This window comes from Necator americanus, chromosome X, assembly GCF_031761385.1.
Source record: "Necator americanus strain Aroian chromosome X, whole genome shotgun sequence".
In the NCBI taxonomy this organism is placed as follows: domain Eukaryota; kingdom Metazoa; phylum Nematoda; class Chromadorea; order Rhabditida; family Ancylostomatidae; genus Necator; species Necator americanus.
The window spans coordinates 16,709,667-16,735,729 of NC_087376.1; the positions used below are offsets into that span (position 1 = coordinate 16,709,667).

A 26,063-nucleotide genomic window follows, 5' to 3' on the forward strand; every position below is an offset into this window, starting at 1 on the left:
GAAGCCAATGCAACTAGCGTTTCTGGACTTTGAAGCCGCATTCGACTCTCCTCACCGAGGCCGTCTTTTCAACGCGCTCTGCGCCGATGGAGTACCAGGAAAGTTCGTTCGCTTGTTTGATAACATGAATCAAGGAACAACTGCTGCAGTTCGAACACCAGCCAGATGTACAACACCGTTTGAAGTGGAGTAAGACAAGGGGCAGTAGCAGGACCCTTCCTGTTCAACTTCGCTATCGACGGCATGCGAAGAACAGTCGACCAGTGTCCTGCCGACATTGTCTTGGCACCATCACGGTGCCCCTTGACTGATCTCGAGCACGCCACGATGTTGTTATATTTGCGGAAAGCAGTACGAAACTTCAACATGTTGTCAACCTTGTATGGAAGCTGGCTGCAGCCTATGGACCACGTCTACGCCCTGATAAATGCAAGCAGATGTGGATGTCTTCGAGACCTCGAACGGGAATCAGGGTGGACGGACAACCGATAGAATTCGTCGATGAGTTTTTTTTTTTTGGGTGTTTTTTAGAAAAAGGTGGGGGGCGAGTGAGGTGTTTTTTTTAAAAAAACTATACTCCCCTTTTTTTTTTTTTTTTTTTAAAAATTTTTTTTTTTTCCCCCCCCGGCGGAAAGAAGTTAAGGTTGTTTTTTTTTTCCCCTTTTCCCCCCTTTTTTTTTTAGGGGTGGGAGATTTGGGCCCCCCCATTTAGGAGGGGGGGGGGTTTTTTTTCTTCTTAGACAGCTACTTGGCTACTTTTGGCCTAGGGTATGTCACAATGAACATCTTTACGCAGAAATTGATGTGGTATACCGGCGGATGACACGTGGAAGATATCAACATCTTGCCCCGCCATCGAAAGTGGCTAAAGTAAATCGTCTCCGCTTCTTTGGTCATATATTAAGGAGACCGGCAGATCGCCTTGTTCAGTGAGTTCTGAGGAGTTTGCCGGGTTCGAGCTGGAAGAAGCCACCTGGCAGAAAACGGAAGTTCTGGACTTCTTCTTCTTCTTCTTCCTAGCGTTTGCCCCGCGTTGTTGCAGGGTCCGCCTTTCTGCTTCTTTTCTTCCATTTGGTTCGATCCATCGCATCAGCTGTACACAAACGCGCATCTATCATATCCAGTTTCACACGGTCTAACCAGCGAATCTTTGGCCTCCCATGCGGCCTCACTCCTGAAACGTCGAGCTTCAGTGCGGTTTTGGCAGCAGAATTTTCCTCTCGCCGCAAGACGTGACCGAACCATCTCAGTCGGGCCTCCATCTTCTCAGTTATCGGGACGACGCCGAAGATGGAGCGCACAGTGTCGTTGGATACTTTCTCTTTTAGCGTTACACCTATCGTCCACCTTAACATCCGCATCTCCATAGCGTGCAACACTCTTTCCAAGGCTTTCGTCGTCGGCCAGCACTCGCATCCGTAAAGGGCAACAGGACGCACAACCGTCCTGTAGATCTCCGACTTCAGTCGAACAGGGACTTTCCTGTCGCACAGTACGCCTGTTGCCATTTTCCATTTCATCCATGCCGCATTAACACATGCTCGACCTTCTTGATCAATGTCGCCTGTGGAAGTCACTTTGGATTCAAGGTGCTTGAAACAGTTCACCTTGTTTAATTCGGTGCCATCGACACGAATTGAACCATCCCCTATCCTTGGTCCGCACTCCATGTACTCAGTTTTTGATGTGTTGAGGCGCAATCCATATTGCTGCAGCCGATCCTTCCAAGACTGTACTTGTTTCTGAAGATCATCTCGAGACTCCGACGCGAGCATGACATCGTCGGCAAAGAGTAGAGTCCACGGATGCTGCTTCTGGATTTCCTTCGTCATCGTGTCCATGCACAGTATGAACAGCAAGGGTGAGAGGGATGAACCCTGATGAACCCCAACTTGTACAGGGAATAGCCTGCTTGTTCCAGCAGCACATCGTACAACGCTGGTAGGCTTCGCAAAAAGCAGCTTTGTCCACCTCACATATTCTTCTGGTACTCTATGCGACCTCATGGACATCAATAACAGCTCATGAGGGACACGGTCGAAAGCTTTCTCGAGATCGAGAAAAGCAAGAAGCACACTGTGGTTCTTCTCTCGATGTTTCTCCAGGAGGATTCGGACAGCATGGATAGTATCTATAGTGCTGCAGTCCTTCACAAAGCCGCACTCGTTGAGTGAAACGCTAACAATTTTCCTCAGACGAGCTTCCAGGACACGCTCAAAAACCTTCATCGTATGGCACAGCACTCGTATAGGCCTGTACGAGGTGCAGTCAGCAATGTCTCTTTTCCCTTTCCAAACAGGCACGGTCACGGAAGTTTGCCAAACGTCTGGAGTCCGTCCTTCTGCAACGATCTTGTTAAATAGAGTTGCGAGCCACCCGGACCCTCGATCTCCCAGCAGCTTCAAGACATCAGCAGGTATGTCATCAGGTTGCCTGGTTCGACTTCATTTTTGCGAGGGCAGCACTGACTTCGACGGCAGTATTTGGTAGAACAGGACCCTCGACGCTGGGAACAGTTGGGATGGGAGGATGACAGAACTCTTCGTTGCACAAATGGTTGTAGTAGTTTCACCACCTCTCCAGGATCTGACCAGAGCGGCTCAGAACGGCTCCATCAGCTCCCTTAACGATCATGGTGTGTTCCATATCCAACGTTGAGCGATGACGAGCTCTGACTAAACGATACACTGCCCGCTCGCCTTCCCTGGTATCAAGCATGTCGTACACAGCCTTGTAGCGGTCCGACTTCGCCTTGGAGACTGCCTTCTTAGCCTCCCTCTTCGCGGCTAGGTAAGCACCCCGATCTTCAGGCTGACGTGTCCTCCACCAGAGCTTATACTTGGACTTCTTCTCACGAATTGCCGCCTGAACTTCCTCGTTCCAAAACCACGTAGCCTTTTGTACTTTGGGCTTACCTAAAGTCGTCTTTCCCAGAGTGTTCTCCGCGGTCAAGCGTATAACGCTGGAAGTAGACGACCACATTTCCTCCCACTACAAGTTGTGTGAGGAAGTGTAGATGGAGCCACGGACGCGAAAAATACCTCCTTTCGATCCTTCAAATTCTACCATTTGATGCGCTGTGTTTCAGTCCTTGGATGTCTCTTCCTTGGACGGGAGATTTTCAAGTCCATAACGAGCAGATGGTGTTGGGCAGCGATATGGTCTGTAGGGATGACTTTTGAATCCTGCAAAAGTCGGCGATCTCGTCGGCGTAACATCCAGAAATCTATTTGTGTTTCACGACCGCCGCTGGTGTACGTGATCAAATGCGATTCTCTTTTCCGATACTGCGTGTTAGCAATGATCAAGTCACTTGCAACAACATACTCCAGGATTCGCAACCCGTCGTCGTTACGAGCTCCATAACCGTATTCACCATGACAGCTCTCGAACCCGTCTTCCCGAGAACCGACATGTCCGTTGAAGTCCCCTCCGATTAGAAGTACTTCTTCGCCTTCCTGGGATTGGACGTACTGCTCCAGATCTTCCCGAAAGCACCCCTTCTCTTCCTCACTACAGCCCACCTGTGGCGCATAAACAGAGACGACTCGCAATTCCACTTCTCCTGTATCTACTTTTACAGCCATCAAGCGGTCCGATAGTCGATCCACCGCTGTGACGCTATTTCTAAACGACTCGTTGAATATGATACCAACGCCATTGCGATTTGATGTGCCGTGGTAGATGAGCTTGTAGCCATCGTCTAATTCCCTTGACTTCGAGCCTTTCCAGCGAGTCTCCTGTACACAGGGGTGCGTGTAAAGAGGGTCCCGGCGGAATTTCCAGCATGCCCCGGTCATGCCTCGTCAGGGCAATTAGCGAATTTTTTTTTTTTTAAAAATTTTTTTTTTTTTGGGCCCCTAAAAAATTTTTTTTTTTTTTTTATTTTTAATTATACGCTGGGTCCCCGGCGAGGATATTATTTTTTTTTTTTTGTATTTTTTTGGAGAATCAGACACATTCACTGCTATTTTGTAACGTGATGTGATCTCAATTTAGTAATCGTACCAGAAGCAAGAGAAATCCTCACGTGAAGTTTGAGATAAAGATGTACCTAATAGCTTCAAATTACGTGCAGAAAAATTTTCGTTAAAACGGAACATTCCAGCTCTCAAAAGTAACTCAAAAGTAATATGAATTAACGTTATCCTGTAACTCCCAAGCTTTTTTGTAGCCTAATTTATTTCTGAACAGAGGGACCTTCTGTATCTCTGACTTCTTAGAACTTATAGGAAGAAAAAGAGTTCAAGTTTGGTAAGATTTCTAGACTTTCTATAGGTGATATAAAGACAAACTCACTGCCGTTCTTTATTAGAACACCATACAAAATCCCATGTACTTCTATCTAACGCTATTATTCTTTGACTTATTCGGTGGTATCGACAGCTCCCCCCTTCTTTTTTTTTTTTTTTTTTTTTTTTTTTTTTTTTTTTTTTGGTTTTTGGGGGGGGGGGGGCTTTTTTGGGGGTTTTTTGCGTCTTCATAAACGATTGCAGCGTGACCTCGTCGAGAAATGTTCGCGTATCCGCCGGCATATCCACTGGGCACGTTATGTCTCGGAGGCATTCGCGAAGAATCCGCCGGGACCCTCTTTACCGTTCTCCTGTACACAGCATATGTCAACACGGCGTTTTCTGAGACTGTCTGCCAGTTCACGACTTTTTCCAGTAAGCGTCCCAACGTTAAGTGTTGCCAAGCGCACTGGATGTTGCTGGAGGTGGCGGACTAACTTCTTTGGCCGGCTCCGTCCTCTAGCCGGTAGCCCTCGCATATTTGCCACATTGCCCGGGAGAGGACAATGCGCGTCGCTTCTGGGGTACGCCCTAGCTTCTGAAGAACACATAGTATACATTAGCAGTATGACGCGACGGGGGTGTTGTCCTCGGTCGGCTTGTCGCACTAGCAAGCTAGCAGCCTGGCACCGGAATCGTCGTACTACCTCCTCACTTAGCTAGCCTGTAGCCTTGGCCCAAGGACCGGGCTACTAGCCGGACACCTTTGTGGCATGGTTGAACCTACCGAGACGGAGTCTCGCCACCATAGCTGCCCGACGGCCAGGGCCACCGCTGCGCCGCTTTGAGGCGTGAGTTTTTTTTTTTTTTTTTTTTTTTTTGTGGGGGGAGAAAAAAAAAAGAAAAGTGTGGGGGTGGTTTTTTTTTTTTTTTTTTGTTTTGTTTTTTTTTTTTTTTTGTTTCGTAGAAGGCCCCCCCGGGGGGGGGGGGGGGGGGTGTGGGGGGGGGGGGGCGCCCCCCGCCCTTTTTTTTTCCCCCCGTTTTATTTTTTGTTTTTTTTTTTTTGTGTTGTTTTTTTTTTTTTTTTTTTTTTTGGGGGGGGGGGGGATGTTTTTTTTTTTTTTTTTTTTTTTTTTAAAAAAAACCGCGGGAAAGTTGTGTTTTGGGGGGGGGGGGGGTTTTTTTTTTTAAGGTTTTTTGTTGGGGGGGCCCGCGCTTGGCGCGCGCCCCTTCTTTTGGGCCTTTTTTTTGGGGATAAGGAAAAAAAGGGGGAAAATTCCCTCCTCCTCCTCCATAATCTACTATCCCGTATAAGAATACTCCACCAAATCAATGTATTAGCCAAACAAGAGCAAGATATTCGGCGTTCTTATTCACTATTTGAACAATTTCGTGCAAGTAGGCGATGATTTGAACTACAATTACGGTTAATAGCTTGCGTTTACTGCGCTCCGTTCCACCGCGACCGCATTCCAATCTTAGAAATGAGGCCACATACCGGATCCCTCTTCGATCCTCCATGTAGTTGGGAACAGTTTTCTTATCGGTTGCGTTCTTTAACCTTCTAGTATATGTCATATCTCCTTGGATTGGATTTTGAAGCTACAATATGTGGCGAATTGTTTTGTTTCTCACTTATTCGAGACTGTTTTACATTAGTTCCCATGTGGCTGTCCAAAACTGCTTGTTTCTTGTAGGTGGTTCTCGTTCTGGAACAATGTTATGTAGCCTTGTTGCTATTTATTTACTTGTCTTCTTTTTTTTGTACCTAATAGTAGAGAGATTCGAACCTCGAGATATCCCGATTCGTGACTCTAGTTGGAATTACATTGCTCATGTCTTTTTAGCCGTAGTTTCAATCACGCTGGTAAATCTCGCATATGTCACATTAGAGGTAAAATACGGTCGGCTTGGAACTTTTTTTTTATTGAGGGACGCGTTGTGCCGTTGGTAAGGGTGCGTATTGGCTCCTTTACGCCGTGCAGGTCACAAACCAAAACATAATAGAGCCGCAGATTTTGTTTCAGCTGTTGGTGGTTCGTTGCATTGTGAACAGTTTGGAAATGTGGTGCATATCATTCTTTCATCCTTCGTCAATCACATATCTCACGATGTGCAATATAGCTCCAGTATAATTTGAACCATCAGGCGCTATGTATCTCGTAGAGGTGGGTAGGGTATATCCACATCACATTTAGCTTTAGCCTACATATAAGGAATCCTCTAAGACTACATGTAGGCTAAAGCTGCATGTAAGTTTTTTAGAGGACCCCATACATGTACACCTAATTCCTATGTTTTAAAGGCATCACCTCACAAATCTGAGGTGGTACGGGTTTCAGTTAGTTAATGCCTATACGGGGTCATAGATTGTGGGGGAGAGGGTGATTCCGTTCATTTCTCACTGTATCAGTGTAAACTGACGACCCCGGAACGCTGTTTCTTACGATGCCTTCTGTTGCAATGCACAACCGTTGCGTCCCGCCCCTCCTGCGATTCGTCCGAATGGGTTTTGGACAAATCGCAGGCGAGGGGCGCAAGGATGGCGCGTTGTAATAGAGGACTTCGTAAGAAACAGCGTTCCGGATCGTCTGTTTACACTGATACAGGGAGAGATGAACGGAATTCCGCTCTTTTGTAACTTTTGCCTGTTCCACAGGAGAATTGACCCCCACCCCCCACTTCCACCGAGGCGCTTTGCGCCAACCGTTATTTGCAACTTCTCTAACAGTTGCTAACCTTTGCAGCACACGTTATAAGCAGATAGAGAATCCTCAATGTAGAGCAGACTATTGAGAAAAACTTGGCACTTCGGTGACAAACTAACTTTTTGAATTTGAGACGGATGGGAACACATCTATGCAGAAGACTTCAGCACTGATTATTGAGAGCGTTAGAAAAGAAACATATAGTATGGCCAGAACGACATGAAGCACGGTGCAGTTGCGTAAGCGACTGCGCTCGAAGCGGTGCAGTAGTGGAAGTGGAACGTAGCAGTTAGAATCGACCGGCGACCCTTGCTGGCAGCATTTATCGTTGCATTTCGCAGTGGCTCCACTTCGTTCCCAACCGTTAGCTCCACCGCGCCGCTTCGAGCGCAGCGGCTTACCCTACTGGATAGGGCTTCATGTCGTTTTGACCCGATTGTACCAACGCCGTACTTCTCTCCAAGTATGGTTTCGCTCGATGTTGTGCTGGATTGGAAGTACGCAACTACATCACTTCATTTGCCGCAAAGATCTTGCGCAGCCGTTAACATTGCCTCTTCCTTATTTATGGTCGAGTCAAAACGACGGCAAGCTCAGTGCAGTTGTTAGCGGCTGCGCTGATAGCGGCGCGGTGGAGCCAGCGGTTGGAATCGGGGTTGGACAGTCGCAAACTGTTGCAATGTGTAGTGGTAGGAATAATTCCACCTCGACCCTAACTGCTACGCTTCTACATGGTTTCGGGTGCAGCCGTAGCAGCGCCGAGCTTCATGTCATCTCGACCCGACAACATCATCACTTGTGCAGCACGACCATGAACAATAATAACATATAGTCGAGTCACAATGACATGAAGCACGGTGCATTTACGTAAGCTGCTGCGCTCGGAAAGGCGCGGTAGAGACAGCGGTAACGGTTGGAAGCGAGGTGGGACTATAGTGAACTGCAGCAATGAACAGTGGTAGCAAGGGTCCTCACTTGATCGTAACTGCTACGCTCTGCCGCACAACATCGAGCGCAACCGCTTACACGGCTGCACCGTGCGTGCTTTTGACTCTGCTATACAGAAATAATAAAGAAGCTGAAATGCAGACATGCAAAGAAAACAGCGGGAGTTTATAGAAGAAACACATCTCTGACATGAGCAACGTAGCAGTAGATTTGAAAAGGAGCAGTAGCGTATAGAAAGCGAAGCTAGACTGATGAGAAGAACAACATCGAAGAAACGACAGAAAATGAAGCATAAACATAACTTTGCATGGCCGCACAGTAGTGAATAGTAAGTAGTAGAAGCCTGCGCCGAGGCTCCTGTGCTCTAATTTGGCCTTCCGGTGCGCGGCAGTCAAAACAAAATTTGTGCCCCTACTGTGTTTTAGAGGCTTGTAACTACATCTTCTTTTCCTCAAAGTGTGTTGTAGGCGGGAGAGACAGCGGCTCGCTCGCAAACGTGGTGTGTATGTCTGTTCTCACGAACGTGACACGTTGTTAGGTGGTTCGTAGTGATCCGGTTCACGAATGTGAGCGTAATCGCGCTCACATTCATCATCCATAACTCTGTTTATTCGTGGAGAGATCCCATTACAATCTACTTCTCTGGCTTGTTGATTTTAAGCATTTTGCGTTTGAGTTGCCTGTGTCAGGTTCTTGAAGTCATCAGATTTTTGGGAGCACTCGGGATGAGTAGACTAGCATTCCAGTCTCTAGACAAGCACTTGTATTGATTTTTTTTGCTTTAAGTGATCTTCTATGCTCTCTTTTGATTCCTTTCTTGTGAAATATGAGTTTTTTTCTGTGCATTTGTCTACATTCATGTTTCGACATTATTCAGGCTTCATGTCACTGCTCGTTAGCAGTTATTTGCTTTTATGTTACGGTTTTCCGCTCTTCTGTAGTTTTGTTTTATTAGGTTTTAAGGTCTATTCCATGAAGAACAGCAATGGTTGACAGCAACGGTAATAGAGGTGTGTGAACTTTGTCTGTGTATATGCAAACGGCTTAAAACGTATTATATTAATATTGGGATAAAATGGCACTTCCTCGATGAAGATGTGCCTTAAACCCTCTCTAGAACACGCGAAAGGTACCCCGGACCGCTTTTCTTCTTGTTTTTTTCTAAAATAGCTTTTCATAGTGTTTAGTAGTGTAGTAGTTTTTGAATAGGATCATAACAAAGTCATTTTCCGTTAACTTTATTGTTTCTTTCGCTCCTAGGGCACCTCTATGATCTTATCCTGTAGGAGTTCAATCTCTGTCCTTTCTCTGCGTAAGTGTGCATGAATAGCGATTGTTATGATCGTAGTCACATCGTAGGAATAATGCAATAGGATTACCTAGTCGTATTACTGCGCCCTTATGTGAAAAGTAGTAAGAAGCTATAAAAGGCGAAATAGAAAGGAAGTTCTGAGTTTTTCGCATATCGTATAGGCAGCTCTGTGCATGTCTTCACCGAAAAAGCGTTGCGTTGCCACAATTACGTTACAATATATTTTACTTGAATTGTACGTGCCGAAATCTAAAAATCTGCATATGAAAAAAGTGCAGAACCGCGCTGCAAATTGTCAGAGGTGTAAATGTACAGGAAATGAAATGAAAAGAAGCACTATAATTAATTATGAAATAATTTATTTTCTGGCACGTTGAAGTCGTCCTAAGTGACTGTCGAATGAGGTACAGAACCTACATTAGCCCAAAAAGATAGGGTGCGTGTAAAGAGGGTCCCGGCAGATTTTCGAGCCTGCCCCGATCATCCTCTGGCAGAGCAATTAGCGGTGGTGCGAGAAAGAGATTTACCTTCGTTGCTACTTAAATAGCTAACTCTGCTCACTTACCAATAGACATCATATGCTGCATCACCACGCTAATTCTAATTAATTAGTTAATTAGCTACAAAATTGTTCTGAAGAATCAGACAGATCCATTGGAATTTTTTGACGTGAATTGATCTCAAATTTGTAACTGTACCAGAACAAAGAGGAATACTCACGTAAAATAAGAGAAGAAGGTGCATCTAACAGCTCAAAATTAAGTATATGAAAATTTTCGGTAAAAACGGAACATTCCAACTTTGAAAAGTAACGAGAATGAGGCTTATCGTCATCTCTAAGTTCCAAGCTTTTTTGTTGCCTAATTTATTTCCGGACAGATAGGCCCTCTGATCTCTGACCTCTTATAAGAAAAGATTCAATTTGATAAGATTTCTAGACTTCATAAAGGTAATATCTAAGTAAAACTCGCTCGTTCTATTATTACAATACCTAAGAAAATGGCATGTACCTCTAACTATATTGTTCTTCAATTTATTCGTTTCTTATAAGTGTGTAGTTGTTTGCGTCTCTGTGGCCAGAAGACGGTTGTCTGCGTTTCCATAAGCGACTGGAGCGTGACCTCATCGAGGTATGTTAGTGCATCCAATGGCATATCCACTGGACACATAATGTCTAGGAAGCATTCGCGGAGAATCTGCTGTTACCCTCTTTACCGTTCTCCAAAAAATACACATCTCTTTTTCTTCGCCCTGATTCTTGAATGGGGGATGAAAATTAAGGATTGTATTACAGGTACGGATTGAAATAAAATATCAAAAACTGATGCCCAACCTTTGGAAAAATTTTTTTAATCAAAGAACTAATTTTGTCGAAATATTGAGCGACCAAGGGCATAGGTGCGATAAGGAGCCGGCCCCTCCCAGGTGAGTGAAGGGGGTCAAAGAGACATATATTTGTCGCATTGTCACTTCAACGAGCAAATTTCGCCCTTAATAACCTAGTTATTGGAAAACCTAGAAATAGAACGAAAGGTACATAACTGCCCTAACTTTCGTTGTTCTATACAGAAATTATCTGACCGGATTGAGAAAATGTGCCCCGAGCTCAGAAAAGTCGCTGTTATTTTGTACCTGAAAAAACAGTTGTTTTCTAAATAACTCGCTTAGTTGGAAACCTATTAGTAGAGTGAAAGGTACATATTTGCTCTCGAATTTCTCAATCTATACAAAGGTAACTCGGTTGGCCTGCAGAAATGCGTAGTTTTCTCAAAGAGAGGGGAGGAACACGTTATGTCACATTTGTATATCGATGTCTCTCGAAGAAAAAGAAAGTCTGTACAAATGAAGGTGGACAACTCAGGAAGGTTGTTTCATAGTACTCACCAACGAAAGAATACCTAAAAACCATTTAACTAATTTAATTAGTTGAATAGTTGTCCTAAGCATTGTTAAGAAGAGAAGGGCTCATAAGCCAGCAGATAGCATTAAAGGGAGATTAGTCGTATTAATCAAGAGTTACTAGAACGAAAAATTCGTTTTTGGCAGTGGAGAAATTACCTATTGGATGAAGAGTAACAACAGTAACAACATATTATGCATTTTCTGCTGAATTATATTTGATGAGAAAGTGTGAAGATGACAAAACCGGTACGAAGGAGCAGCTACGAGGACGAATGAGCAACTTTAATTACGAATTAGAAAGAAAAAGAGCATGTACATTACGTCATATGTTATACATTATATTATATATAGTTCCCAGCAGAGTTCCCAAAGAAGTGCGGCGTGATGAGTCATCACGAGCAGCTCTTGCACATAAATTACTATTTCAGATATTACAAAATCCAGACCAAACCGCGTGGATTAATTACAATATAGTGTAAAAGAGAATGGAATTCGCTACAAGTATTTGCCAAAATACCGGACTAAAAGAGTTTTTAAGTTGCAGAAATTCACTGTATCTCTCACCATCTTCGAAAGCAGTTATCTTCTTAAATAACTCATATAATAATAATAATAATAATAATAGTTCTTTGAAAAGTAGAGTGAAGGGTACATAACTCACCTAACTTTTTCTGCTCTATACACAGCATACTTGACTGGGTTGAGAAAATGCGTCCCAAGCTTAAAAAATCGCTGCTTTTTGCAGCCGAAAAAAAACAGGTTTTTTTCTAAATAACTTGTTTATTTGAAAACCTATCAATAGAGTGAAGGGTACATATTTGCTCTAGAATTTCTCAATCTATATAAAGGTAACTCGGTTCACCTGCAGAAATTCGTAGTTTTTTCAAAGAGAGGGGGGAGCACCCTCTCGTTGGCGTGCTCCCCCCTCCTATGCTTAAGCATTAGGCTCGGACTGTTGGGCCGGAGAATCTACAACTGCGCGTGCTTTTCCCTTCTATTTCATCGAGACAGAAACTTGCCTTAAAGTGTTATATATTTTTTAGATAGAGCGTAAAATGCGGATTCTTTTGGTATACAATACTTACCTGTTCATCTCGAGTAGGTAGAAAACGAAGCAAAAAACATATAAATTTGGTAGTTTCAATCTCCATTTTCAGGTCCAATTTTTTCTCCTTAGTAGTCAATGTGAACTGACAATTTTGGTACCAGTTTGTGGAGAAATTTCTCGTCTATCTCTGTATACTATCTACTTTGGAGTTTTTTGTCTTCCAACAAAGTACTGACTTCAGAACTGAAAACGCTCAATTTTCTATACCTAATTTTAGGCGCCTATTTCTCGGCGGAGACGAAAGCACAATGAAAGTGTTGTACACCATTAGGTCCGCCATGTTCTGGGGCATCTCTAGATACCCTTCACTGCTAGGCGATTTTTCCTCTGGACGGAAATATTAGCTGTTCATTTCAGAGAAATTTTGTTGCTGTAAAAATCAGGCTCTAACTGCACATTCTCGCTGTGTTGCTCGATGGTTCCTTCTCGGTAATGTCTCCTTGTTTAGTAGCTTATTGCAGTGTGATTTACTGGGATATCTCTACCTCAGTGTATTATCTCTTTTTTGATTCCTTGCTTTTCAACAAAGTAAAGGACTCCAAACTGGAGACGCTCAATTTTTCATCCCTAATTTTGGACGCCAATTTCTCGGCGGAGAAGAATGCATAATGAATGTGATGTACACCGTTCGATTCGTCACGTTCTGGGGTATCTCAAGATACTCTTCGCTGCCGGGTGATTCTACTGCAAACTCTAGCCGTACATTCTAGCTCTATTGCTCGGTGGTTCCTTATCGGTAATGTCTCCTTATTTAGTAGCTTATTGTGGTGTAATTTACTGCGATATTGTGATCAGTAGACAGGTAAGTCACGAAGATGTTATTCTCATAGTTAATATTATTTTATTTTATATGGTAATTATGAATGAATATTCCTTTTTTTCCGAGTGTTCCGTCGTCCATTTGCTTCTTACGTTGAAGAGAATACTTGCAATGGAAATATTCGACTTTCTTACATCTCTCAACATGTTAAACTGTCTACCTTTTTTTTCTGTTTTCTCGTGGTGACCGTGCAGCTCAAGTGAATGGGGTCCCTTCGCCAACCTTCCAAAAGTGAAGGGGGTCGGAGCGCCGGCTCCGACTATCGCATGTCTGACATACGTGCGATAGGGAGAAGCCGGACCCTCCTCAGGTGAAGGGGGTGCAGTTCAAGTAAAGGGGGCCCTTTCGATAGCCACCCAAAGGTGAAGGGGGTAATTTCGCCAACCGTTTAAAAGTGAAGGAGGTCCTTTCCACAACTGTTCAAAAGTGAAGAGGGTCACCGGCTCCGACTATCCCATCTATGATCTCGCATAGATACTGAGGTCTGTGTTCGCCAGTAGTACCCCAACCTGTCGTATTGGATTTTATGCAGAGAATAGATAGAAATGAGTTTACCATGCGCTCACTTTACCATCTTCGTATATCAGAACCTGTTGCGTCAACTCGTTCTTCTCTTCTCTCTCTTCCAAAGTCCCAGTTTCCGCCGCCCCACCGCGACGCGAACATCGCACACGGCGTTGATTCGAGGATACTAGGGAGGCGGGGTGTAGGCGATCCAACGGGGCTGTGGATGCTGCTTAGCTGGTAGAGCGGCAGCCGTAATCAAGCGGAAGCGCATGGCGCTGAAAGCAGGTCGGCCAATTTTCTCGGATACCTCATGTCCCGCGCCCGTTTTTAATGTCTACTTGTTTTGACAGTTTTCATGTCACTGAACTAGTTTCGGTTATTCGACATGTAGTGTGAAGTGTAAACGGTATGTGACACATGTATGTATATATGCAGTCGGCGTCAAACATGCTGTATCGCGGTGGCGCACCGCGTCTTCACTAGCGACATACATTGACTCTCTTTCCAGAGAGTGTGACAAGCTCTCCTGACCTCCTCTTTTCCTGCTTTTTAAGTTTTTTTTTTTTGTTTTTTTTTTGCAATATTTCGTTCATAAGATTGTTTTTCCTTTCCAATTGTTTTTATTGTTTCTTTTGCTTCTATGACACCCTTAATATTTTAATTTGAAGGATTTTACTCTAATTTTAGTTTTCACACTTCAGTTTGTTGAGATTGAATTTCCTTTTCACTTCTTGTGTAACTGTGCGTAGTTAACTTTCTTCTAGGAGGGGTTTTGGTAGTTTGCTATGATTCCCATTAGAACAAACGCTAAGCATGTACAGTTACACAAGAAAATGGAACATCAATTGAATTCATGATTTTAAAAATTGAAATTATGAACTTAGAAGCATCCCAGAAGCAAAGTAAACGAGAGAACTAATGGAAGGGGACCTTCTCAAGAATACATAAGCCTATGCGTGGACCATTATACAGCAAAATGATGAAAAACTGCAAAAGAGCAAAAAGAAAGGTGGTCCGAAGCGTCTTCAGCATACGTTAATGGGAGCTCAGAGCGCGCCTTCACCAAGGAACGCGTTGCATCGTCGCGCTTCCACACGTTTTATACCGACTGTAAAGGACTGCTCAACGTGGCTGTTTTTGGAAATCAGTTGTGAGCTTTCTAGAAAGCGCCTCTAGTTACACTTTACTTTCACAGCTACTGGTTTGAAAACTCCTCCCACATCCTAGTGATGATATTCCACGTAACAGTCGTATATGCTTGATTATCAGCGCGATGTAACAATGCAAAAAGAAACGTTATTAAACGCTGTTCAGGAAGGAGAACACTAAGAAAGTTATGTCCAAAACTTTGCAATTTTCCCAATCTTATTTATGTTCTTTCTTTTATCAAGGTAAGTATAAATCCAGTATAAAACAGTGCAATATTTCTAGAGTGTGTTAATGTGGCGCATTTAGATCTCCATCACATTGATTTCGTATGTGGTTGGAGTGCAGGATGTATTGAAACCTGTACATTGTTTCCATCCAACAAAGTTATATTTCGGCAGCAACTGCATGGTTTTTCCGCGAAAGTGGCGTGGTCTCAGGTGCTCTTGGTTAAAACATATTCCATGCGTGTTGATAAAAGGTTCAGACGCTTAGGTCAAATCGGAGGGAATTCGAAGGCTTTATCGTGGTTTGCTCCCTCCTCTCATTATGCGTACATCTTCACGTGCCCTCATGTTCGGCCTATACGATAAATTTCAAGTATGATGCATTCATTAGTAACATTTTGAGAATAACACATTCTTTTTTATTGATATGACATTTGTCCAGTCTTCGCTCACTTGCCCCCACTCTCCTCCAAATACCTCTTTCACACTCTGCCACGCGCAAGCTGCTTTTCTGTGTGAGTTTTGTGTAGGTTTGTCTCTGCATTCTCTTGATGTTTTTGTTGTTGTTTCTACCATTTTATCTTTCTGTAATCTGATTAAATTATAGCTGGAATCTGCGAAGCCTCTCTTTGTCCTCTCGAACGTGTTCAGGTGTTACTCCAAACCTCTGCCTACCATGATCACTTTAAGAATACCGGTCAAACTTTACGCGCTCTTAGAGTAGGATGTTCAAGAGTTAGGACATCTCTGTGCCTTAGGTGTTGTTTGTTATTTGAAGGCCTACGGTTACCGTGAATACTATCGTGGCATTTCTGTCGTACTAGTAAGGAACAGTTTGTCGAATGCTTTCTTCTTCACTCTGAAAGAACCCTTCAAGAAAGCGGTGAGTTGTTATGCTGAATTTCCTTGTTTTTGAACCTTTTTTTGCGGGGAATTCGCGAATCTCTAGGATTTTGAAGTTACTTATGTGCACATGGAATGCATCTTAGCTTAATTACGAGTACATATTTTCAAGAATGTTTAGTGAATTTGTGAAGATTTTCCTAGAAAAGAGATGAAAACAAGTAGTAGGCAGATGCTGCGTGTGGATACCTGACTCAGTCACTTTAGCCACCGACGTATGGAGTCAGTTAGAGTGACCATGATCAAGAATGTTTGGTTGTTTCCGAGCTGAAACCAGCAGTGATTCTCAGTTCCACGACATTCCTCTTACAACTGTAGTTGTGCCTGTTTAGACGACTCTAGCTCCATCCTTGAAAGGGTTCGTGTAGACACAAACTTCTAAGCATTCGTGTTCGCTGGAAGAGCAAGCTATGGAACGAGATATAGAAATATCAATAAACGAAATTAGAGTTGCGTTCAGAAAGTCGGAAAGCAGACTAAGCGGATGAAGTGGGTCTCAAAGCAGGAACATTGCACCCGACATCAGTCAGTAGAATAGATCAAAGCTTCGATTGCCGACTTGGCAATCGAGGGTCCTCGCGGAACGGTAAAGAGGGTCCCGGCGGATTCTCCGCGAATGCCTCTGAGACATAACGTGCCCAGTGGATATACCGACGGATACGCGAGCATACCTCGAAGAGGTCACGCTCCAGTCGTTCATGACGACTCAGCCAACTGTCTTAGATATTCTTCTAGCCACAGAGATGCAGAAAACTGCGCAGTTACAAGGAAGTATGCAAAGAAGAGTGGTATGAGCTGTCGAAATTACCGAATAAGTCAAAGAATGATAGTGTTAGATAGAAGTACATGGGATTTGGTATGGTGTTCTAATAAAGAAACGGAGTGAGTTTGTCTTTATATCACCTTCAAAAAGTCTAGAAATCTTACCAAAGTTGAACTCTTTTTCTTCCTATAAGTTCTAAGAAGTCAGAGATACAGAAGGTCCCTCTGTTCAGAAATAAATTAGGCTACAAAAAAGCTTGGGAGTTACAGGATAACGATAATTCTCATTACCGTTACTTTTGAAAGCTGGAATGTTCCGTTTTAACGAAAATTTTTGCGCACGTAATTTGAAGCTATTAGATACATCCTTACCTCATATTTCACGTGAGGATTTCTTTTGCTTCTGGTACGATTACAAAATTGAGATCACCTCACGTTACCAAATTACAGTGAATGTGTCTGATTCTCCAAAACAATTTAGTAGATAGCGAATTATATCCTAGCCGGTGATGCAGCATATGATTAGCGATAGGTAAGCAGAGTCAACTGTTTAGGTGCCAACGAAAGTGAATCTCTTTAGGACACGCACCCATCGCTAATTGTTCTAACGAGGCATGACCGGGGTATGCACGAAATTCCACTGGGACCCTCTTTACACGCACCCAGGGTTCTCAAATGGCATCGAGTGAATACCACAGAAAGTGATATTAAATTCCTTGGTTTTATTACAACTAGTTAGATATGAGCAGCCTTGGAAAAAGGTAGGAAGTAGTTAAAGGCAGATATTATCTCAGCAAAAGTGAGCTTAGTACGTGTTCTTTGCTCCATTAGAAAGATATGAAATTAGGTTAGATAAAGAACCATAAGGGCGGGTGTAGTATAGCGGTTAGAGGTTACGCTGCCTGCACTATCGATCGGAGGTTCTAATCTGTCCGCCAAGCCTTTCACCCCTTGGCGTTCGATGAATTAGTGCCGGACTTGTCTGGGAGGATAAAAACAGTGACTTGACACATCGGCTAGCCCCCGCAAGTCATTCTATAGGCCTCTTGAGGTTCACGAACATGTAATTCTGTATGGGCTTAAATGTCGAAAAAATGGGGATGGCGTACTTGTTGTTTGTGAAATAGTCACAGAATGGATTTAAGAAGGGGCTTATGAGCTGCTGTTTCTTACACGTTGTACCCATCAGTATTTGTTGATCAATGAAGAACAAAATCTAAAACTAACTTGATAGCTTTATAAGACTTTACAAGACATCGTACAATCATTGACACTGGTGGAGCGTTCGGCTAATGAAAGTAGACGCTAAGCTAGCAGTTCTTGTGAATAGGGAACTCTGACGGGCATAACCATTTCCAGGCATCCTCATCTCTTCTTATTTGTAGGAATCATCCAGATGTGATGTTTAAAGCTCAGGCCAAATTCTAGTAAGTTCTGTTCCATCTGGTTTTTTTTTTTATGACGCTCCTGTAAGTGTTTTCAAATAAATGAATAAATGTGATCTTTAGAATTGAAGCAGGCTATAGAAGCAATAGAAATTTATTCGAGCCGGAAGAGTTCATTTTTATGAACAATAAATATAGCAGCACTAAACCTTGCACGCTGGATTATATGTGTATTGGACAGTGACAAAATTGTGTGACATAGGTGCATTCTAGCAGATTGAAGCTGTGGGCATCAGTGCTAAAATCATAACTTTTCTAGACGTAATCCATCCGCGTTCGATAAGCCGGTTACTCACAAGGTCAAAGTGTACACACGCTGTTCTAGTGAGAACTACTCTGATACATGAACTGTGGCTGAGGAACTATTACAGTCGTGTCAAAATATCCTGGCTTGTGGTGCAGTTGCGTAAGCGGTTGCTCTCGCCGATGCGGTAAGATCCGCGGCTACCTCCGCAGCCAAATTGGAGCTATGAATGGTCCAACGCGTGCCCACCCATTTATGAAATTGCACCACAGGTCAGGTCGTTTTGACACGGCTCTAATTATTAGACCGGATTTATGATCACTCTCGAAGAGCATTTAACTAGGCAAACACGTCATGGAGAGGGAAACGGTAAATCGGGTAACTTCGGATTCTCCGCCAGTGTCTCCAGTGGATATCTTGAGGAGACACCTACGTGCCTCGACGAAACCATACTCCAGTCGCCCATGGAGGCACAGAGAAGCATCAACATTAGATACTCTTTTGGCCATAAAGACGCAGGGAACTACACGGTTAGAGGGAAAAGAAGAATAGTGAGAGCCGCCGAAGTTACGGAGTTCAAGTTTTTACCACGTTTTTATCACTTTCTTCCGTTCATATTCCTTCATCTGTTTCACAAGTACCAACATTATTCGAAAGCTTCACATGGAAACAACGTGGGCCACAACAAGCTAGGAACTTACAAGATTTTGAGAATCTTCACTCCTGTTACTTTTGAAAGCTGGAATGTTCTGTTTTTAACGAAATTTTCTTGCACGTAATTTCAAGCTACAAGCTATATATACTTTTTCCCATAATCCTTTTTTATTTTACAACATTTCTCCTCAAAATTGTCATCACAAAATTCTGAGCGATGTGTTTGATTCTCCAAAACAGTTTAGTGTTCGGCTGTATCCTAGCCGTTGATGCAGCATAGGATCACCGGTAAGTAGGCAGAACCAGCTATTTAGGTACAAACGACAGTGAATCTCTTCACGACGCGCTTCATGCTGCAAATCTAACAGGACCCTGTTTCCACGCACCCTCATGGGGGGAATCTACAGGGGACCAATGAAAGTGTACAGGAGATTACCGGAAGGAGAAAATTATCAAACTGTAAATTGGGAACAACGTTGTCTTCTTGTTAACGCAACATATAGGCTGCCGTCTCTCGTTCTAAGAGACCATGTCGTTAGCAGATTTCGGGATGCGTGCGGTACCAACTTGCTACTCTATTCTCAACTTCTGCGGATCTTCTAGCAAATCGTATAACGTAGTTAGTTTTTTTTTCTCCCCATTGTGCTCATGTAGTCATGGAAGTATATTTGTGAAGTGTCAAAACCGCTACTGGAAAAACTTAACATTTGTCCACAGGTATCAAGTTCTCGGGAAATTGTCTTCAGTTGCCGTTCAAAAGATTCACAGATGACGATAAGAAAACAACAGATGACACTCACCGTGTCTGGACCGAAGTTCTTTGAAAATGATTGTCGTGGTGAGGGAATCCAGGGAAAAGCTAGATATGGGGATGTAGACTGCTGGGTCCGGGTTCTCAACTCTCCCTAATCGTCCTAAGAAATGGCAAGGGAACCGAAAAAAATGAAAATGAGATGGAAAAGATTTTTTTATCCATAACACTCAAAAAATAAACTTCAATGAACAGTGAGAAATGAAGGAAATATTTGTAGTTTTTCGGTTCGCTGCTAATGCATCGCGAAATTGAAGCACGTTTATGACCCATAAGGACCCTTTCCTTGCAACTAACGTTGATCATTTTGTCAACATCGCTCATGTGACGTTTCTAAGTTGTGGTCCATAGCCTCGACTATTACTAACATTCACTAGACCTTGCATTTGATTTCTTTGAATCGATTTTCAGGACTTCGAACGATGGCAAATATGCCATTCAATCAACTTGTAGGATCTTTATTAAAGAGAAGTAAAACTAATTACGTCCAGAACTAAGCGTTTTGTTTTTCAGGGAAAGTAAACGAAGTAAAGAAATCGCTGTCAACAACAAAAACAATATTTGAGAATCTAAGCGCCGACTCTAATAGTTGTTCCCATCTTTCATTTTCGTGGAAGGTTCTCGTTTCTTTCCTATTGTTACCATTTTCTAAGAACCGAATTCTTACTAGATGAGTAAGGGTATTATGGTTGGTTCAAGAGAAGTGATATTTGGCCGTAGAACCGTAGTCACTTAACCAAAGGTATCAATGTCTTTACAGAAAACTGATCAGTAGGTGTCAGTAGCGATACGATTGGGTTGATGATGGTTTGGCTCTAAAGATGCTCCGATACTTCCACACAATAAAACTGTAGAATGAAGACCGCAACTAACTGGACCACATTTTAGTAGATGCTAGACGTATGTTAATGATTTTTAGATGTTAGGTCTCCCTTTCTTTCTTTTTCCATAAAATCCAAAAACGTCCCAACTAGGCTGAACTCGAACCGTGGTCATCCTTACAGGGAATGCTGTTCATCGCCATTGCTATTAAAACAGCCTCAAACAGGTTTTTAAAAATATATCCCGCTTATAAATAACAGTAGTATTGTTAGTTTAATTTTGACTTACTTGACTTAAAGGCAGTATACCAAGGCAATTTGGCGTGGTGATGGAACCCTCGGGAAAAGCTAGAGATAGGGTTGTGGATTGCGGGATCCGGGTTAGTTCCGCTATCCCTAATCGTCGTAAAAACGGCTCGGAAGACTCCTAGTTTTTTTTTTTTTTTTTTTTTTTTTTTAGTTTTTAGTTTTTCACGACGATTTCGGTTGCAACACGCCTTGTGCACGCACCACATTTAGCTGCGCGGCGGTCGAAAGTCAGTGACTTCTCGATTGCCTATTCAAAAGAAACCAATGATTAGGTTAATGAGGGGACCGGATCGTATGCATAAAAGAGCGTTCCAACGTACCTCGTAAGGACTGAAATGGTTCCCTTGCCATTTTTTAAAACGATTAGGGAGAGTTGAGCAAAACCAACCCGGACCCAGCAGTCTACTTCCCCATATCTAGCTTTTCCCGCGGATTCCCTCACCACGACAGATTCGTTGTGCGTTGCCTTTGAACGCCGGGCGGATTTTACGGCCTAAAGCGGCTATCCACATCTTCCTCGGATTGTGTCGTCCTCAAACAAATCCGAGCCTGTCCAATCCTGTTCAGTCTTTCGCCCAGAACTTTTTTTCACTATCAGTGCGTCTTTTCCAGTTTGAGTCTGGGAACATTCTCACGACAACTTGGATAAGCTTGCATGCACAGTTCACAGACGCGCGTGCGGTCTGCTGTTTGGTGGTTATTGAGCGCGCGGTTGTGACTGCCCAGTAACCATCAAGGACAGAGCTGTGAGGGCGGCGTTATTCGTGCGGGTGTGAACTCCGCGGGGAGCCCTAGAGCGATGAGACGACCTCCTCATGATGTGACCAAAGAAGCGGAGACGGTTTCCTCTGACTGCTGCAGAAGGCCGGAGAAGATGTTGATGTTTTCCGCAAGTCATCCGCCTGTATACCATATCCATTTATGAGTAGAGTATTTTTTTATTGCACACCATCGCTCAAGAGTAGCCTAACAGTCATCTAAGCAGCTCTCCGTGCAGTCAAGCTTCTCCATCACCATCGATGGGGCTGCCCAAGTCTCCGATCAGTACCTCACTAAAGGATGATTTGCAGATAGGTGGACTTACAGCTCGACTTCATTAGCGACAGGAGTCCATCACAGGCACTTGGTCAATGAATTGAGTGCTGATTTGCCTTTAGCGTAACTTTGCTGAATATCTCTCTCGCTCGATATATTACGTTGATGCATCAAACATTTCATGCTTTTTTTAAATTTTCAACTCGCGTACAAAAAAAAAGAGTTTAGCATTGTGCAGCACGTTATTTGAAAGAGCATTTTTTCTCTACAGATGGCGTCTTCGGCCTTTTTTGTGCTGATTTGATTTTCTGTTAATTTTCAGATAAATAAAATGAAGTGTTAAGCTGTCAAAAATGAGTTTTCAACACCATCTCCTCTCTGCGTCTGTTTGAATTGCCAAGGCTGCAGGAGCTGTACGCAAGATCTGCGAATTACATAGAGAAGACTCAATGAAGACTCACCGGTAAGAACGGCGCAGAATGAGTTAAGCGATCCAAAGATGGCAATTTCGACCTCAAAGAAGCGGCTCGGTAGGGGCGCCCTGTTAAGTTTGTCGAGGAGCGATGGACTAAGCTTTTGTTTGAAAATGCGTGTTAAACGACAAGAGAATTGGCCGAGCAGATGCAGACTGAGCAATGGACGGTAGTTCGGCACCTAGAATCCATGGGAAAATTTCTGAAGCTTAGTGGCTAATTCCATTCGTATGTCGCCTCATCGGGATAGGGAGATAGAATGTTACGGATTCCAGATTCGTCATATCGTAAACAATATTTCTGGCAACCATAGACTTTTTTGCTTTGCCTCATTTCCTATCTCTTCGAGCCTATAGAATTTGACGCGACGTCCCTAACTATATTCACAGTGTACGTACTCCAAATTTGGAAACTGAACAATTCAATATTTCCCCACTATGACAACGTCATGATCACCTATCTTGTGGTTGATGCCGAGCTAGGACGGAAAGAGCTAAGGCTTCAGCTCCAATGGTAAAATTACGGGCATAGTCCATGGTGAAGTTTCGCGTTAGAACGGCCAAAGTCTCTCAAACTTCTCGAACTTGATATTGGAATTTACGAACCACCTCTGTGATTCGAAAGATTTTTTTGTAAGCGATGCTTTCACACATAAGTGCTAATGCTAAAAAAAAATAATGTACGTTAGGGAATGTATGAGTGGTTCATCAATAAGCGTACCCCAATTTATTTTTCTAACAAAGCCAGCTGTTTTGAGTACTAGTGCAAATTTTACTTCGGATTGAACTGCAACTAGACTCCTTAGCATTATTTATGGAACACGAACTTATTGAAATGTACATGACTGTCGCGCAAATGGAACAGTTAGTATTTGTCTTTTTACCTAACTTTTGCCTGTAAACAATTTCGATTTTAGAGTGTAAAAAGATCCTTTTTTTGAAGATGAATCATTCCCGACGGCGTCAAAAGGATAGCTTTACTGTAAACATTATGTTTTAGTTCATGAGTGATTTCCTCCTTTATAAGGTTGGGACTGAAGAACTGAGAAACTGCAAAATAGTTAAGTTGAAGTTCAAAGTTGGTCAAAAATGCTGTGGGCGAAGCACGTGGACGTCTGACCGTGCTCGAAACTACTAGCAGACTGCAAGAATGATTCGCAAACAAACAGAAAACAATAGGTATCTGGCGGCAGTGGACAACAAACAGAAACTGATGAAGAGAAAAGCCTCGTTTCCGGCAACGAAATGCAATGGCAGGTGGTATGTCATTAGCATGACATCCGCAAAGAAAGATCTTTTTCAAAAAGTAAGTTTGCCATAGGACTCCTGATTATCCTAAGTTTCTGCATATTTCCCAGAAATAGAACAAAAATCACAAACTAGTTTAAAAGAGAAAAGCAGAATCAGAAAACGTCCATCAAAGATCAAGACATCTGGAGTGAGGCTATCTTTTTGCCCTATTTCTTCTATCTTACTACTTATCTCTTCTTTTTAATCTTTTTTTTAAAGGCTCTGTGTTACGAAGTTGACGTAGTATGAAAATTTGGCGGAAAATATGTGGACGGTCTGTAAATTACGAATATGAGTGTGACTCCACTGAATTTCCCTTAGTCGTTCTAAAAAAACAACAGATGTTTCATTCATCAGTTCCTGTGAGGTACCTTACAATTTGCACTGTTGTAGACGCTCCGGTTCTCAGAGCAGCCAATTCATCGGTTCTGCTTGAATATACTGCCGAAGAGACCTAATTGATTCCGGATTCCTAATTGAGTTCGCTCGTGAATGCGGCGCGTGGTCAGTGGTGGCGCGTTCCAAGTTATCCGTTCCGAACGCAGTATTTTTTTTTTAAACGAATAATTGAAACTGAGCTGGACAATGCTCACGTTCGTAATCCCCACCCCGAACTCCATCCTTTTTCATCAAGCTTCCACATTTCTTCAGCTTCCTGATACACTGCCTTTAACACTAAGATCAGAAAGAGTCATTTTCCAAAAAGCCTCTTTTAACGCTGTAAGATCGAAATCAACTATTGATAAAAACAGTCATATTAGGATTTCGGAATAGATTTTCCGGTGTGCGAATCAAAGATTAAAGCGCTTGGCATTTGTCAATCCTTTTGGAATTTCAAAATCGCAGAAACTAATGAAAGCGCATATATATATATATATATATATATATATATCGGAAGATTTGAACTGAAAGGCTATATATATATCGGAAGATTTGAACTGGAAGGCAAGAATGGAATCGGTTCGCCGGCCTGTTGTCCGCAGGTCGCCTCTTTCATGGGAGTTCTCTTTCTCAACGTCGTCTAGATGCGCTTTTGCACGACTGCTGAATCTGGATCGTAAGTGCCCGCGCACCTACGGAAAGCGCACAGGACAACAGTAAGGATGTCTTCTACGGTGAAATCAATGCGTTGATGTCTAAAATACCAAGCCAGCAGGTGGTCACTGTCGGAATCGACGCAAATGCGAAGATGGGACTCGAACAGCAATCCGATGTGGTCTACGATTGACCAGGTTTTCATCGTTAGGAGAGTGATCGAAATCTGGCAACGGTATTCGAAGCCAATGCAACTAGCGTTTCTGGACTTTGAAGCCGCGTTCGACTCTCTTCACCGAAGCTGTCTTTTTAACGCGCTCGGCACCGATGGAATACCAGCAAAGTTCGTTCGCTTGCTTGATGACATGAATCAACGAACAACTGCTGCAGTTCGAACACCAGCCAGATGTACAACACCGTTTGAAGTGGAGTAAGACAAGGGGCAGTAGCAGGACCCTTCCTGTTCAACTTCGCTATCGACGACATGCGAAGAACAGTCGACCAGTGTCCTGCCGACATTGTCTTGGCACCATCACGGTGCCCCTTGACTGATCTCGAGTACGCTGACGATGTTATATTCGCGGAAAGCAGTACGAAGCTTCAACATGCTGTCAACCTTGTATCGAAGCTGGCTGCAACTTATGGACTACGTCTACCCCTTGGTAAATGCAAGCAGAGGTGGATCTCTTCGAGACCTCGAACGGGAATAAAGGTAGATGGACAACCGATAGAACTGGTCGATGAGTTCTGTTACCTCGACTGTACGCTAAAAAACAACGGCAGCTACGAGAGAGATGTTCAGCAAAGATGCGCTAAGGCCATTTCTGCATTTGACTCCTTAACGAAATGCCTGTGGTCGACCTCCATCACCAACGAAGTCAAGCTGCGAGTCTACCTATCCGCAATTCGCCCCATCATGATGTACGGATCGGAGACTTGGGCGGCACCATCTACGGTGATGGAGAGGCTTGACCGCGAGGAACGAAAGCTGCTTAGACGGCTACTTGGCTACTTTTGGCCTAGGGTATGTCACAATTAAGATCTTTACGCAGAAATCGATGTGGTATACCGGCGGATGACACGTGAAAAACATCAACATCTTGCACCGCCATCGAAATTGGCTAAAGTAAATCGTCTTTGTTTCTTTGGTCATATATTAAGGAGACCGGCAGATCGCCTTCTTCACCGAGTTCTGAGGAGTTTGTCGGTTTCGAGCTGGAAGAAGCCACCTGGCCGAAAACTGAAGTTCTGGACTGAGGTGGTGAAAGAGGACCTGAGGAGGCTCGGCGCGGCAGTTCAGGCGGTTCAGGCGAGAAGTAAGGTTTCGCAGAATATGGAGTAGCGACGAATGGATTGATTCTGTGCAAGCTCT

General features: G+C 43.3%; 5 protein-coding genes across 8 annotated transcripts; 3 read left to right on the forward strand and 2 right to left on the reverse strand.

Annotated features, from left to right (window-relative positions):
• Window positions 1-7: 7 nt before the first annotated feature.
• Window positions 8-933, forward strand: RB195_023609 (uncharacterized protein; the record flags this gene model as incomplete). The annotated part of the gene is made up of 3 exons (XM_064211099.1): window positions 8-102; window positions 186-473; window positions 768-933. 3 exons carry the CDS (start codon window positions 8-10, stop codon window positions 931-933), a joined length of 549 nt encoding a protein of 182 aa, XP_064066980.1.
• An 83-nt stretch (window positions 934-1,016) lies between these two features.
• On the reverse strand, window positions 1,017-2,982 carry RB195_023610 (uncharacterized protein; the record flags this gene model as incomplete). Its single annotated transcript, XM_064211100.1, has 2 exons — window positions 1,017-2,433; window positions 2,576-2,982. The coding sequence occupies 2 exons, from the start codon at window positions 2,980-2,982 to the stop codon at window positions 1,017-1,019; spliced, it is 1,824 nt and encodes a 607-aa protein (XP_064066981.1).
• An 80-nt stretch (window positions 2,983-3,062) lies between these two features.
• On the reverse strand, window positions 3,063-3,800 carry RB195_023611 (uncharacterized protein; the record flags this gene model as incomplete). The annotated part of the gene is made up of 1 exon (XM_064211101.1): window positions 3,063-3,800. One exon carries the CDS (start codon window positions 3,798-3,800, stop codon window positions 3,063-3,065), a length of 738 nt encoding a protein of 245 aa, XP_064066982.1.
• A 5,073-nt stretch (window positions 3,801-8,873) lies between these two features.
• RB195_023612 (uncharacterized protein) lies at window positions 8,874-17,984 on the forward strand (the record flags this gene model as incomplete). 2 transcript variants are annotated; one of them, XM_064211102.1, is made up of 8 exons in its annotated part: window positions 12,459-12,481; window positions 14,852-14,928; window positions 14,993-15,123; window positions 15,179-15,283; window positions 15,353-15,425; window positions 15,518-15,630; window positions 15,689-15,793; window positions 17,961-17,984. In XM_064211102.1, the coding sequence occupies 8 exons, from the start codon at window positions 12,459-12,461 to the stop codon at window positions 17,982-17,984; spliced, it is 651 nt and encodes a 216-aa protein (XP_064066984.1). The 2 variants fall into 2 exon arrangements, with proteins under 2 accessions (XP_064066983.1, XP_064066984.1); XM_064211103.1 differs by lacking the exons at window positions 12,459-12,481; window positions 14,852-14,928; window positions 17,961-17,984 and adding exons at window positions 8,874-8,898; window positions 15,860-15,904.
• Window positions 17,985-24,607: 6,623 nt separating this feature from the next.
• Window positions 24,608-25,948, forward strand: RB195_023613 (uncharacterized protein; the record flags this gene model as incomplete). 3 transcript variants are annotated; one of them, XM_064211106.1, is made up of 4 exons in its annotated part: window positions 24,608-24,753; window positions 24,813-25,034; window positions 25,118-25,715; window positions 25,853-25,948. In XM_064211106.1, 4 exons carry the CDS (start codon window positions 24,608-24,610, stop codon window positions 25,946-25,948), a joined length of 1,062 nt encoding a protein of 353 aa, XP_064066985.1. The 3 variants fall into 3 exon arrangements, with proteins under 3 accessions (XP_064066985.1, XP_064066986.1, XP_064066987.1); XM_064211105.1 differs by lacking the exons at window positions 24,608-24,753; window positions 24,813-25,034 and having other exon boundaries at window positions 25,176-25,715; XM_064211104.1 differs by lacking the exons at window positions 24,608-24,753; window positions 25,853-25,948 and having other exon boundaries at window positions 24,838-25,125.
• Window positions 25,949-26,063: the final 115 nt, after the last annotated feature.